Source organism: Pyxicephalus adspersus, chromosome 5 (assembly GCF_032062135.1).
Source record: "Pyxicephalus adspersus chromosome 5, UCB_Pads_2.0, whole genome shotgun sequence".
Lineage (NCBI taxonomy): Eukaryota > Metazoa > Chordata > Amphibia > Anura > Pyxicephalidae > Pyxicephalus > Pyxicephalus adspersus.
The window spans coordinates 44,367,716-44,383,095 of NC_092862.1; the positions used below are offsets into that span (position 1 = coordinate 44,367,716).

The 15,380-nt window shown below is 38.3% G+C and overlaps 1 protein-coding gene across 1 annotated transcript in view; it reads right to left on the reverse strand.

Annotated features, from left to right (window-relative positions):
* LAMA3 (laminin subunit alpha 3) overlaps nt 1-12,325 on the reverse strand; it is a 119,276-nt gene extending 106,951 nt beyond the window's left edge. Inside the window, exons 1-2 of the mRNA XM_072411311.1 lie at nt 11,782-12,325; nt 6,847-6,999 (exon numbers count right to left, since the gene is read on the reverse strand). Coding sequence (XP_072267412.1) covers nt 6,847-6,999; nt 11,782-12,117 — 489 coding nt within the window. The 5' untranslated portion in view covers nt 12,118-12,325. The remainder of the gene's footprint in view (nt 1-6,846; nt 7,000-11,781) is intronic.
* Nucleotides 12,326-15,380: the final 3,055 nt, after the last annotated feature.

Sequence of the window (15,380 nt, forward strand, 5' to 3'; positions counted from 1 at the left end):
GAGAGCATGGCTAGGGGAGTATTTTTCCACCAGGTTAGAAATGTAAATGGGACAAGAACTCTGTAAGGATTTGAAGGTAAAGCACAGGAGCTTGAATTTATTTCTAAGGTGACAGACATCCAGTGGACTTCAGATGATTGTCTCTGGAAACAATCTTTCTTGATCATTCCCAGAGACAGATGAATGAGTGAATGCTGTACAAACAGTGCCATTCTATTTATTAGAGAGGGAAAGGAATCAACTCAACTCTATGATATGGAGCTAATGAAAGGGAGAGCGACAATTGATACTTCTCCCATAGCTATAATGCATTAAGTTAGTGATGCCATCCTAGCAAGGAAGTGTTCTACTGGCAGGATAACCAGGTGAAAACTAGGGGAAAAAAGCCTGAAAAAAGAAAACAAAATGTCCACTAGCTGATGCAATATATTAATTTTTTTATTCTAAAAGTATCAGTAAAATTTCTTAAAATCTTAAAACTTCTTAATTAAAAATAACATCTATTCCTCCTTTTTGTTTTTAGATTTTGGTGCGGATCCCAAAAATAAAGTATTAAATATTAAAGAAGACAGGGAAAGCTGGAGTTTATCGGCAGTTTTGACATTTCAAAAGAAAAAACAAATGAGTATATTATATCTGGGCACAGTACATTCAACGTAAGTAAGCCATTCTCATTTGAAATATAATGGGAAATGGTGCTTAATGTCCATACATGAAAACCTAAGTTGGTTCCATAGAATAATGAAAACCCAACGCGTTTCACCAATAGGCTTCCTCAGGGGATGTACTGAGGAAGTTGCAGAATTTTGTTGGAAATTATTTTCATATGAGGATAGGGTTTCTTAAGGGAAGGTGATAATCTGGTATTCAAGATATGAAGTTTTTAAGTAATCTGTTGGGGCAGCCATGTAGGCGTGCTGGTGTAATGGTGATGTGCAGGCAGTAGAAGGTATCAGTACTTTATAAATCACTGAGCCAAAAACACAAATCTGCCAAACAATTTTTTCCATAAAGGGATTAATTATCATAATGTAACATTGGCAGAGAGACATTTGACATCTTTAAAACAGAACATCTGGTTCAGAGTAACTGCAACCTAAAACTGGCCATTAGAAATAGAAAATGAAGCTATTATAAAGAACCCCTCTAATACCACATGCAAGATTTTAGTAAGTGTGGGTAATATACTGAATCAGAATGTAATGTAAGCAGTTGTATTTCATGCCAGGGCCATTACACATAACAGATGTGTGGAATTTAGTGTAGTTATGCCAAAAGTGTCAGTAAAATGTCAAGCTGCACTAACAGTAAAAATAAAGGGTTGCTTTAATCATACAGTAAAATTAAATTCTGCATATCCTTAAAGTGAATATTATTCTGCTAATATTTTACCTGCCATGGCTCTCAATATTTAAATGCCTAATAATTTATTTACTAAATAAAACATTTCTGTTCTCACTTCATACCTGATTTTTAAATCCAGTGAATTAAAATGTGGGCTTTTGCAAAAAATTTGTAAGGACGAACTGACTTAAAGTAGAACTCCAGCTAGTTTTGCATGGAGCAGGGAAGAGTAGGACATAGAAGACATGGATATTGAATACTTCCTATTTTCTTGGATGCCCACTCCTCTTATATACCCATTTCGCTTTGTATTTTTGGTTTATGACTATATATATAACGCATCAAAAACCAGTGCAGCATATGCTGCGTTTGCATACCTTGCTGGGCCTGCATACCTTTCCACCTGGCCTTGCCATGTTTTTTGTAATAAAAGCATTTCATGTAATAAAAGATTGCAAGTCTCTCCTTGTCAGAGTTCATACTGCACTAATGATTCCCTTTACCTGCACTTGTAAAGCTTATCTCAGGTAAAGGTCTAAGGTCAGTGAGATTCAGATTGCTCTGTTCTTGTATGATCTACAGAAAGCAGCATAGCTTAGCAACCAGTACACAGAAATATACAATGACAGAGGAGGTTTTGTAAAGCCCTCTGAAAGACAGACTAGTGATGATCTGTCAAACTATGTTTCCTGATATTATCGTTATGATGGATTTTACTAATCCTGACATCTTGTGCAGTGCTTTGCAGAATAAAGTCACAGGTTTAGTTAAGACTAGTGATTTTTGCGAAAAGATTTCGCTGCCTAAAACTGCTTGCAAAAAATGGTTAACTTTGGAATGTGTTGATCTGTCTCTTTTTTTGAGTGTTGGGGTTTTTCTAAATGCCACAGTCAGGAGTTTTTTTAAATGCCACACGTAGCATCCAGGGGAGGTTTGCCACCCCTGCCGCCTCCTTATATTTGAATTGGTGCAAACATTAAAAATTGCTTGTGTACATGTTTTTATGTTTTTGTGGTTACAATGCAAAGGTTAAAATAAAAAGGAAGGTAAACACAAAGCCAGGCTTTTGTAGCTTATTGCAAATGTCGTTTGACAAAGTGTGAAAAAAAACAAGCGGTTTCCACCTGTTATGTTCCCAGGCGTCTGGTTTGTGACATTAGGTGCCCAAGTAAAATACCACAGTATAATGCCAAAAGTCTAACTTTGCCCAATTTTCCCTCGAAAGCGCTCACAAAGAAAACTCAACAAAATATGGGGAGAACATACAAAATCTTTCCAGGTAATCTAACCCTAGTGCTGTGCCCACCCATCCTACGGGCATGACAATGATTGTAACTTCTCCAAAATTACAATACATAAAAAGCACATGGGACGCTGTTCAGATCATTTATGAGTGGTGGGAGTTTTGTTTGAACAACACCAAGGACTAGACATGTAAGGAAAGGAGGAGAGAGGAACTCAAGTAAAGGGTGAGTGCTTTTATTTATACAAAATACTGTACTATATTATTAATATAGAAATTGGACAAATTAAAGTAATTTAATTTCTAATACTTGGTTGAAAGCCCTTTGCTGGCAATGACAGCCTGTAGTCTTGAACTCATGGACATCACCAGATGCTGGGTTTCCTCCTTTTTAATGCTCTTCTAGGCCTTTACTGCAGCGGCTTTCAGTTGCTTTTTTGTTTGTTGGCTTTTGTGGACATCCAGGTCTTTTAGCATTGCTTTGTTTCTTTCTCATGATGTACCAAACTGTAGATTTTGCCACTCCTAATATTGTAGCAATTTCTCGGATGGGTTTTTTCTGTTTTTGCAGCTATTTTAACCCTTTCAGGGAATGAGTAAGGGGATTTATGTACCCCTGTACTCATTCCCCAGGGTGGGGCGGTGGAGATCCGGGAGTCTCCTTATTAAAGGGGGCTTCCAGATTCCAAAGTCCTGCTAAAAATGTTTATAACAGCCCCCATTGTTTTCAATGGAAGCTTTCATAAAAGCTTAAAAACGCTTGAAAAAGCCTCCATTGAGTTCAATGGAAGTGTTTATCCAGCATTTTAATTTTTTAAATGTTGGAGGCAACGTTTAAGATAACGCTAAAAAACTTGCCTGAAGGAAACATCCAGGTGTAGATTAGCCCATGGGAATGCATGGGGACTTCAAACATGGGCTTTAAAAAGCCTCAGGTTAAACGCTGGGGAAACAGTCCGTGTAGACTAAAGCTGCATACACATGTCCAATAATTATCGTTAGAAACGACTGACGAACGACCGACGAACAACCGATTGGCCAAAAAAAAGTGACCAAGGACGCCGACGATCGAGGATTGTCGTTGGAAATGATCGACCGCTACGGTGGATCTGCCTCCCTGCATCGTTCAAACGATTGTATCTAGTGTGTGGACGCTGTTGGTGGATTATATTTGAACGATCATATTGTTGCAGCATGTACAGAATTGTGCACAATATGATTGTTCAAGTATAATCGTGCATATTCGTTGATCGGTCGTAATCGTTTATTTTCTAACAATAATTATTGGAAGTGTGTACCTAGCTTTAGCCTAAAATTGAATTGACAGGTGCTCTTTAATCTTCATGTGAAGTACAGGGGTATGTAATAGTGTTATGTATCCTTTTACAATGTATCTTTTTACAATGTATCTTTTTATGTATCCTTTTAAAATGTATCTTTTTATGTATCCTTTTACAATGTATCTTTTTACATCTGTTTGGAGGCTGTAGAAGCTCTACACAGTGCTTAAAAAAACCCGAATTTTTCCTCCTATTGACTTTAATGGTGTTCCAATTCGATGTTCGACCACCCGAATTTTTTCGCTATATTCGAGCGAATAGCTGCCGAATCAAATAGTGAGCTATTTGACCAACACTACTCCTAATATTGTAGCAATTTCTCGGATGGGATTTTTCTGTTTTTGCAGCATAAGGAGGGCTTGTTTCACCTGCATGCATCATTTGACCCCATGTTGTCTGTTCACAGCAAAATCTTCCACATACAAGCACCCCCCCCCCCCCCCTCAAAACAACTCCAGGCCTTTTATCTGCTAATTGATAATGACATAACGAAGGAATTGCCCACACCAGCCCATGAAATAGCTTTTGAGTTATTTGTCCAATTACTTTTGAGCCCCTGAAATGAAGTGATTGTGTTAAAAAAAAGCCTTTAGTTCCTCACATTTCTATGCAATCTTTTTGTTCAACCCACTGATTAAAGCAGAAAGTCATTCATTTAAAACTAGTTGTGGTAATGTACAGAACCAGAATTAGAAAAAAGTTGTCTGTGTCCAAATATTTATGGACCTAACTGTATATATATTGCTCTTAAATATCAGGAAGAAGGATAAAAATGAGGGTTCCCCCACAAGAAATTGAAATATTGAATATAGCTAAGTGATATACCTTTCCTCACAATTGTCACTCCTTGGTGATTGATAAGGATATTTGTGATGTATTCACTCTTTCTTTTAAAGTATTGTATCCTTGTTTTATTCCAGGTATATAATCATGGAAAAAGAAAAAGACTGATAAGTGACGTTTCTAAATTTGAGTGACTTTGATATTGAAAGAATGTTGAATATAATAATTAAGGATGCTGATTAATTAAATTATAAACTTTTCCTAGAAAAAAATCTTGTTTGTTCTTCTGATGAAGCTTAAGAGTGAAACCCATCAAGAAGAGGGATAATTGATAAAAATAAACAAAATAATGAAATGTTTGTAACCTGTATACATAATTATTAGGATTATTTAGTCTATTTAGTGTTATGTGTTAGGTGTTTTTATGTAATTTACCAATAAATTGTGATGGTTTACTTTTAAAAATGTTTATTTTATTTGGTATTATGCATCAAAAAATCCTGTATAAGGTTTGTACCCAACAATTCCACATTGTACTCCTCCACGGTTCTTTATGAATAGAACTAAATGGCACACCAAATACCCCACATGGTATTGGATGGAACTCAACACAAATCTTTTCTCTATTTTTGGATAGAACAATGAAGAATTAGATCTTCAGGCAGGTTGCATTGTTATTTGTGCACATTAGAGAAGACTCGTGTGATGAGGTTATGAGTGAAGAAGTCAGTGGTAGGTCATTGGAGGAGCGGAGAGAGCGGCAGGGGGAGTATTTTTTTACCAGGTCAGAAATGTAAGTGGGACAATAACTGTGGAGGGATTTGAAGGCAAAGCACAGGAGCTTAAATTTGATTCTAAGGTGAAATGGAAGCCAATGGAGAGAACTACAAAGAGATGCAGCAGAAGAGGAGCGGTGGGAAGGATGGATGAGTCTGGCTGCAGCATTCATAATAGATTGTAGAGGAGAGAGTCGGGTTAGTGGAATACCAGCGAGAAGGATGTTACAGTAGTCCAGACGAGAAATGATAAGAGCATGTACAAGGAGTTTGGTGGTCTCAGGGGACAGGTAGGGGTGGATTTTGGAGATGTTGCATAGGTGAAAGTGACAGAACCTGGAAATGCTCTGAATATGGGGGGTAAATGAGAGGGCAGAGTCAAAGGTGACACCAAGACAACGTGCCTGAGGGGAGGGATGAATAACAGTGTTGTTAACAATTAGGAAAATGTCAGGGGGAGATTTTGAGGGGGGGAACATAATGAGTTCTGTTTTATCAAGGTTGAGTTTCAGGAATCAGTCAGACATCCATGATGAGATGGCTGACAGGCAGCATGAGACCTTATCCAGGACTGAGGGAGACAGGTCAGGGGTGGACAGACAGATTTGAGTGTCATCAGCATACAGATGGTACGGTAAGCCAAAGGAGGATATGAGACTACCCAGAGAGGAGGTGTACAGAGAAAAGAGAACCGATCCAAGGACTGACCCTTGGGAAAAAACCAACAGGGAGGAGAGTGGGAGAGAAGCAATTACCATTGAAAGAAACTTGAAAGGAGCGGTCAGACAGATAGGAAGCAAACCAAGAGAGAGCAGTGCCACTGATACCAATGGAGCGCATGATTTGTATTAGAAGGGGGTGATCAACAGTGTCAAAAGCAGAGGAAATATCAAGGAGAAGGAGCAGGGAAAAGATGCCTTGAGACTTAGCTCTGAGGAGGTTATTGGCCACTTTAGTAAGGGTTGTTTCAGTCAAGAACTTTGGAAGCATATGGGAGAAGGAAGATAGGATGGTAGCTAGAAGGTAAGGAGGGGTCTTGTGAGGGTTTCTTCAGAATAAGGGGAATAATGGCATGTTTGAGGGCAGAAGGGTATATACCAGTAGAAAGGGAAAGGTTGAACAGTTTGAGGTTGAAATGATGGGTCATTTCTCTAATCAAGGACAGTAATAAACACATGACATTGTTTCTAACCCTTTTGAAAGCCGTCCAAAAATTACAAAAACTTTTAATAGTGTTCCACTTTAAAAACCTTACCCATTTCAAGTATTCTCACTCTAAAGAATGGATATCAGCATATTTTATGTCAGTAGGCATACAGATTATTTATCTAAATTGGAAGCAAATCTACATTGTGCTTACCTGACCAAGATCTATAGTGACATTGACCTCATTGTAATGTAAACCTAAGGATAATGGGGGACTTTGCCACCAACGCTCTGTTCCGTCAATGGCATTGGATGCAGGATGAGCTCTATTGGGATCTGAAGAATCACAAAAGTCACAGAACTGCCCCTGTGAAATGAAACACGCAAAAAAAAAAACATAAATGTAAAATTTCAAAACTATTACCACATCATGTATGACAAATCTTATATGAAAATTAACTTTTTGCAGTCATTATTTAGTGCTGCCTTGGTATTATAGTCTTATGGTCACTTACTGTTTAAAAAAAAAAAACTTGCTTTGAAATTTAGTTTGGGATCTACTATTACCCACTATAGAATGATAGTTTTCCTGTATCACATCTTTGTGATATATATTCAATAAAGTTACTTTTCTTAAAAGAAATTGGGGGTTGCCATTGCTGCTCTGCTTCTTAAAAAAATGCCAGCTACTAGTGGTAATCCCCCTGGAGATGTGGTTCCAAAATGTTGTTTGGTTGGACTCGGATGATGACTAATATAACGTCCATCATGTTTTTCTTTTCTATTCTGCCCTTTGTTATTCTTTGTGATGTATATTTCTTATAATATGTTACTACTGTATATATTATATATATATATAATAATATAAGTATTATTAATAAGTATATTTTCACATTTTTGTTTTTAATATATCAAACATTCTTTCAATAAAAATGTACATTAAAAATTGCTAGCTCCCTTGCGCTATTGGTTTTAATACTTTCACCAACCTGGAACTTCTGCTGATCAGAAAAGTCCTTATTTGTAAACCTGTATTGGATTTATGACTCAAAGTACAGCCTACATATTTCTCTCTAAAAAGGTTACCATTAAAGAGGATTGATCATCCTAAACATTCTTTATATTTCATTTGTGTATACATTATCAAATCACATTAATATTTTCAGTACAAATTATAATTTATAATATCATAAAGTAACAAACACATCCCCAAAGCTACATCAGCCTAAGACAGCCTGTTTGACCTTGAGTTTATATATATATATATATATATATATATATATATTTATTACAAAATAAAAAAGGAATAACTAATTTCTTTGTGAGGAATGCGATGATTCATCCCTTTATTTGTTTTGGTGACCATTGTCTCCAGTAAAACATAAAAGACTTCTTTTCATTTCCATTTGCATCCATTTCTGCTCTTCCATGCAGACAGTAAGTCATAAAAACCTCCTTCTATAAAACACAGACAATAAAACAAAAACTAATAGAGGTGTAAACGCTCCCCTACTTTATGCAGAACTGAAAAAAGATGAAGTATGCAGAACAGGTTGCAAATGCCCAATAACACAAAAATATGACTACGTGGTTTGTGAACTGCTTCACAAATGATTAGAGGTGGTGATGAATTTTTAAACAAATAGGCAATATTGTATGTTTATATTCTAATTTTATTATTTATTATTATTATTATTTAAAGCCATGCGGAACTTTATACACTTCCAAAAACACCTTTTCTCTTTTATGCAAGAACATTATACAAGCTCTACTAGAATCAACAAGAGCCCTGACAGTGTGAATAACATATAACCTGACAACATTGACTGCAGAAACCTCCCCTGGCCCATTATACTCCCTTTATTACAGGGGTCAGCAATTTCTGGCCTAGCCGGTAGTTCGTTCCAGCCTAATGCCCCCTGGTCGATCCGGCGGATCTGCCTGGGGGCATTAGGAACTATCAGAGCCGCCCCCTTGCTGTTGCTCCCCTATTTACCACCGCCCACACGGTATATAGGGAAGGCTCTACGCAATGCATACGGGGGAGAGGGATTTCCTATCAGCGGGCGTTCCCTGGTGGTGGGTGGAGCCATTAGGGCAGGAATCAGAGTCTGGCCAAACGTACTACCGCCCACCCCTGCAAAGGCCTAGTGGCCATAAAAGTTTGCCTACCTCTGCTTTAATACAAATTTTTCAGACTAGTCTGCAAAAAGTGATACCTAGCCTTTATGTATAAGGAACAGTCTTGGTCTGGGGACTTTTTAGAGACATATAGGTAAAACAAAAGGATGACAAGTAACATGTATTTTTATATGTTGTTATGTTACATAAGTGTGAAAAGGATTGGGTGGGTTTGGTTTCCTTTAATGAGTCACTAAACATATTCCACTAATGTGTGCTGATCTATCCTTCCAAAATTATCATTTTTTTATTTTATTTCATAAACACACTAAGGGCAGCTCATGGGGCTCAATTAAACTAATAAAATTATGCAGTAGGAAACCTGTCTGCTTGTTGCTATAATCAGACATCAGTTACAAACATGTGTATTCAGCAACACTAGTGTGCAAAATGTAGCATTCCAATACAAACAATCACCAAATGATCTGATTATAATAAACAGAGATGTGATTGGTTGCTGTAGGTTACTACATTTAAAAAATCCAGAGCTCTTTGCTCCGTATTACTGAATATAAAGACAGAGTCAACTCGAAAAATCTTAATTTATATAAATCTATATTCACATGTCCCACAGAGAACAGACTGGATGACAACACAATATGTATTTCTTCTGTGTCTTTTGGCCTACTCCTGATCTTCACACACCTGATGTTCTACAGATTGACACAAAAACTCCAGGTAGGTAACACCTGTTTAAATTGTGATGTCATTTGTTTGCTTTTAGTGAACTTACTTTTAACCCCAAACATTGTTCCTTTAACACACCTAGATGTCAGAAATGCCATGGAAAAGTACACTGATAGAAAACATCAACAGGTTAGGGATAGCTCTTCAAAGCACATTCATTCGCTCAAGAACTTAAAGCCCAACTCCAGCTATTTTTCTCAGCCAGATTTTTTTTGATGTATGAATAACCATTGGGGAAACTTCCCTTTAATTGTCTTCATTGGTACAGGTAAGAAAGAAGATATCCTTCAATTGAAGTACACAGAGCTATCTAAAACATCTTGTCAATAATGGCAGCAAAAGACAGAACTATTTCAGATTGCAGATATGTCTCCTCAATTGCTGTTTTAGTAACACTCTGTGTGTCAGAATATGAAATATTGTGACCAAGAAAGCAATTAATATTGCACAGTGTTTATATAGCGCCGACATATTACGCAGCGCTTTACAAAGTCCATAGTTATGTCACTAACTGTCTCACAATCTAATGTCCCTACCATAGTCATATGTCTTTAATATATGTCTAAGGTAATTTTTTTTTATAGGGGAAGCCAAGTAACCTAACGGCATGTTTTTGGAATGTGGGAGGAAACCGGAGTACTTGGAAGAAACACACAAACAGGGGGAGAACCTGGAAACTCCTTGCAGATAGTGTGCTGGCCAAGATATGAACCTGGGACGTAGCGCAGCAAAGACCGGAGTGCTAACCACTGAGCCACTGTGTTGCCAGGTTTTTGCCAGTTTTTCAAACTGACAAAAACCTGGCAGAGGTTCCAACCTATTTAAATGCAATTGGGTGGAGTTGGGTTTTACATGATGTAAAAAAACACAGAAGTTTTTCTCGCATATGTATATATTCCAATTTTGGAAACCTACACTAAGAAAACACCTAGGCTGGTATTGCTGAATTCTCAGAATAAAAATGCAAGTTTCTTAGCTAATATGATGATCTAGAGGCTTCAGTCCCTTCTGATCCTAGCTGTCTTGGAATCAGTCTACAAGACAGGTGTCTGTCTGTTACAGGTCAATGATTCAGAAAGTATAGAGCAGCTTTCTTTAACATTTTTACCCCTAGGGAACCCTTGCAGTGATTTGCAGATACCTGGGAAAACTCTGCTAAAAAGGACTAGGCACATCAGTACTGTAGATAATTAGAAGAACGTTAAAAATAAAAGAAAGGGTAATCTGGCATACCTGGCATATTTAACATTTAGTGCAGATAAGTTTATTACCAACTGCCTACTAAATTCCATTAATTCCTGAAATGAATAATACCTGCAGTAAATAAGGGCAGATAATGAGGTATGGTGTCCTCTAACATTGCATTGGTTAGAGTAGAAGTGACCCCCTTACATGGTTAATTAATGGAAAATTGCCCCCTTGCACTGGCAGTCAGTGTAGGTAGGAGATCAATCCACCATTTGTCCCATTTATCTTTTTTGTACATAACACATACCAGGTTGTGTCTCTACAGGTGACACAGACTTTAATAAAAACTGATGAGTTAGAATCCCTCACCACTTGATCCAAAATCTAAAAAAAAAGTTTTAATACAGTAAAGCATGACATCTTCAGAAATTTCTAAGGCAGTGTTTCTAAACCTTTCTAACAAGGCGAAACCTTAAAATAACATTAAGGTCCTCAGGGAACCACTGCTTTAATTACTATATTCACAACTCACAGTACATTAACATGGTGGTTAGTGGGATGAATGTCTCTTAAATTGCTGACCAGTGGGAAACATGTTATCCTTACAGATAGCCAAACAGATTATTGGTGTCAGTTAAACTGACCTGAGGAGCAGAAATTGCTCATTGCCCCCTAGAAACCTCAGGAAGAACCCTAGTTGGGAAACATTGTTCTAAAGTGACCATAAATGTTGCCACCAAGGATTTACCCAACTTTTACCAAATCTTTTTTTTAAAACTGAATTAAATTAGAACATGTATAAATCATGAGTAGAAGTGAATTCACACATTTACTAATTGAATTTAGTTTGCAGAATGTGTATATTTTTGTTAAATGTTGGGTGAGAACATTCATAAATGGACATTTCTAATGTTATGGCAGACTACTGTAATTGTCGATGATCACCCACATAAAATAATTTGCTGTTGCATTGGAGGATCATCAGGCTGGAAATAGTATGTAAGTAAAGCATGTAAGTCAGCAGAGAAAGTTTAGGACATGAAGCTGAGATGACATCTGAAGTCAGAAGAATGTTGCAGTAGATGGACAGTACCTGAATAGTATGTGATGACAGCACTGGTCCTCCCACCAATTTACAGTACAGATCCATCCTGTGTTGGGGCACTTCTCCTCTCCCAGAGCTGACCTCTTCCCCACAGGTAGCAGTTGCCCTAATTTTAGCCCCTTCTGCCAAATTGAAGTATGGAGGGTGAAGACTGAATCCAGTGGTAGCACCTGCAAAGTTCTGACTGCTTGCCATGTGCATGCCTGAAAACAAAAGCACAAATGCCAAGAGCTTTTCTTTACCCACACAGCAGGCATAGATCTGGGAAGAAGTTATTCCAAAGATGCCCAGTGGGCACAGGACGATTCTGGTCCTCAGCACCATATTTATAAAAAGATGGGGCTCCTAGATTGCAGCAGATTCCCTCCAGATCCATTCACACCGCCTCCTCCATGGATCCAGCACCTCTGCTGCTGTCAGAGACAGAAAACAAAGCAGCAGCGAGACCGCTCCTGACTGCCTGGCAATGTGAGTGCTGCCTGGCAATGTGAGTGCTCCCTGGCAATGTGAGTGCTGCCTGGCAATGTGACTGCTCATGACACACCCCTGATCACAGATCTGACCCGGTCACCTACACTCCTTCCAGGGAGGCACCAGCCTGCACCACTTCTAGCATGAGCTCATAGCAGCAACATGGGCTGGGTTTAAAGGACACATTCCTCTCCTTGTACACAGGTAGAAGGGATGATCAGATCCTAGGATTACAGGATATGTTATCACAATGGTAATACTTATTTTAGTTCTGCTAGAATTTTGGGTGGATTTATACGTCTCTCTAAAAATGTTTTATTTAACTTTTGAGAAGTTTTTGGTAGTAAACTGTTCACTCCTCTAGATTATTCCATGTGTTTAGAAAAGCTAATATAAAAGAAACAGCTGCAAAAAAATCATTTTTTGCATTTTAAGTTTTTTAGGTCTGGGGATGTGTTATTTGCTTGCAATATTTCTCTAAAACATTGGATGCCATTCGTTTAGGCTATTAAGGTGAGGAGAAGGGGACAGTAGCTTTGGAGCTATGGAATTGAATTCCAGGTACCTGTACAGATGTCAGGTGGTGCAAGGGGAAGAAGTGGTAAACATATTTGTAGCTCTGTATTGCTCCATGTTAGCACAGTTAAATGACACCCACCTCTAATGAATGATCATATGGGAGAAGACCCCCTATATACTCTTTTCCACGCTTTGGTATCTCGTGCAGACTAGAAAGAGAAAGCCAATGTGACCCTATCAGGGATCCTTCCAGGGTACAAAGGTTCAACAGCAATCATACTGTGCCTGATAAATACTTACAGCCAGCTATTATTTTCTTCTATGTGCCAAGCAAAGTTAATGCATGCAGAGTCCACCAAGCAGTGGCTGTCATACACAAGTTTGTGGCAGTCTATGAATTGCAAAGTTTTGGCTGAAAGTCTGTAAATCCATCTTCAGAAATATGAAACAACTCATAATACAGAGCCCTGTCAGCAAGAGTCAATAGTTTTAAGGAATGGGATAACCTACTCCAAATTCTACAAAAGGGTAGGCTTACAGTAGCTAAATTGCAGGTGTGTTGAAAGGGTTAGTTATATTGTAGTGCAAACCAAGATTTTTTTTCTTTCAAAATGCCACAGCATCTGGTACTGTGTCTGTATGTAAGGTGTGTAACAAAATCTTTCCATCAGAGACAAGAGACATGAGTTTGTTACACACTTTACATGAACACACAGCACCATCTGATGGAGATCAACAGTAATGAACTACTATTCTTCCCTTATTTAAATTGCTGTTTTTATTCTCTAAATATTCTTTTGCTTCCATCATACCCACTCTCTGGTCATTCTCTTCCTCTGTGATCAAAACCTTCTTCTTTCATCCAAGCCCACTCTCCTTTTAGGTAATTTTCCTCTTCTTCAGTCAAAGCCCATGAACATGTTATCTTCTACTTTTAGTATTTTTATATCCACTTAAAGGTATTCATCAACATGTTGGGATCAGTTGGGAAGAACTGTAAAAAAAATCAGACCTAGCTGTTCAAAATATTTTTTATTGGAAATATAGGGAGCATAAAGAATTATACATTTGTGCAACGAATGATCATCAAGCAAATGGTAGACTAATATAGGAAATAAAGAATTTACAAGACAGAATATCCAAAACAGCAGTTAAATCACATTTATAACCAAATGACAATACATTTAGAGATAATGGGCCTGATTTTTTAACCTCCCTGGCAGTCTGAATAATGAGTATTTTTAAATGTTAAAGTGGTACATTTAAAAATACTCAAAATTTTATATTTCCCGCCTGGTCCCGCCTGCCAGCCCAATGGTCCCACCCATCAGCCTAAGGCTCGCAAGCAGATGCCCGGCCGGCATCTGCTTCCCCTGGCCTCGCATCCCCAACGTTCACACACCAGGGACACAGATGCTGGCCAGGTATCACCAGGTTTCACAGATGCTCAGCCAGCATCCCCAGGGGAAGAAGATGCTGGGCATCGCTGGAGGATGTCACGGGCAGCACTGGAGGACGCCACTGGAAAGTGGGAACCAGGTAGGACTTTAACTCCCTGGCAATTCCACCACATTGTGGCTGGGGGTTACCGCTTTTTGGTATGGAAAATTCACCCCGAGCCACAGTCAGGATTACTGTCAGGGAGGGTAAATGTCTCCAAGACTGGAGAAGATAGACTATCATGGGTGAACCTGGGTGTGGCTGAATTATGTCTATAAAGAGAACACGCAGTACCATAGACAAAGAATAACATGGATGGTATTTACAACTGAAGCAGTCATTCCTCCAGCACACTCCAGCAGAGACCCAATCAATTCCTTTAATTTGAGGCAAAAAAACTATACTTCTGACCTTGCCCACCATCCGAAGACCACAAAGAATGATGTCAAATGCCAAGGGCAGAATTCACTGCACACACTGTAGTGAGATAGCCACCAGAAACATGAAAAACCATGTAAAGAAAAAGAGAATGAGACAAAATAAGAAAAGGTTGCTGAGTACCCTAAAACTGGTCAAGCAGTCTATCACAGAGAGCAAAGAAACCCCAAGACATGGGGACACATATTCTAGTAGATTTACTGCTAACCCTCCACTGCATTGAACCACAGTAGATTTAGGCTTAGAGTCGTTTCACACATAATATACACAGCATTGACTGGAGTGGAACATTTGAGTATAGACTAGCTGGGTGTTATGATCTAGTTTGGTGTTTATGTAAAAATTCACCATTGAACAACAGAAGTGAAATGTGTGTCTGTGTGTACCTACCATTTACCACTTCCTGAGGATTTTGCTGTATACACAGTACACAGTGGTATAATACAATCAGCTATGGCAGGAAAAATGCAGCAAACCCAACATTGTCATACAAATCAATCAGACCTGTTTATCTCTCCCTGGTGCAGTGCAATGCATAGCAGGAAATGCGGTCTTTGTGCATTTACCTGGATCGATGAGTGTTTTATGGCCCATAAAAATGAACTGAAAATATGATAAGCAAAATTTTTAAATAAGGTATAGGGGGGAAAATAGACTTCTATCCTTGATGTGTTATGCGAGGTCTTAGGTACATAGAAAATTCAATAAAGAGAAACTCG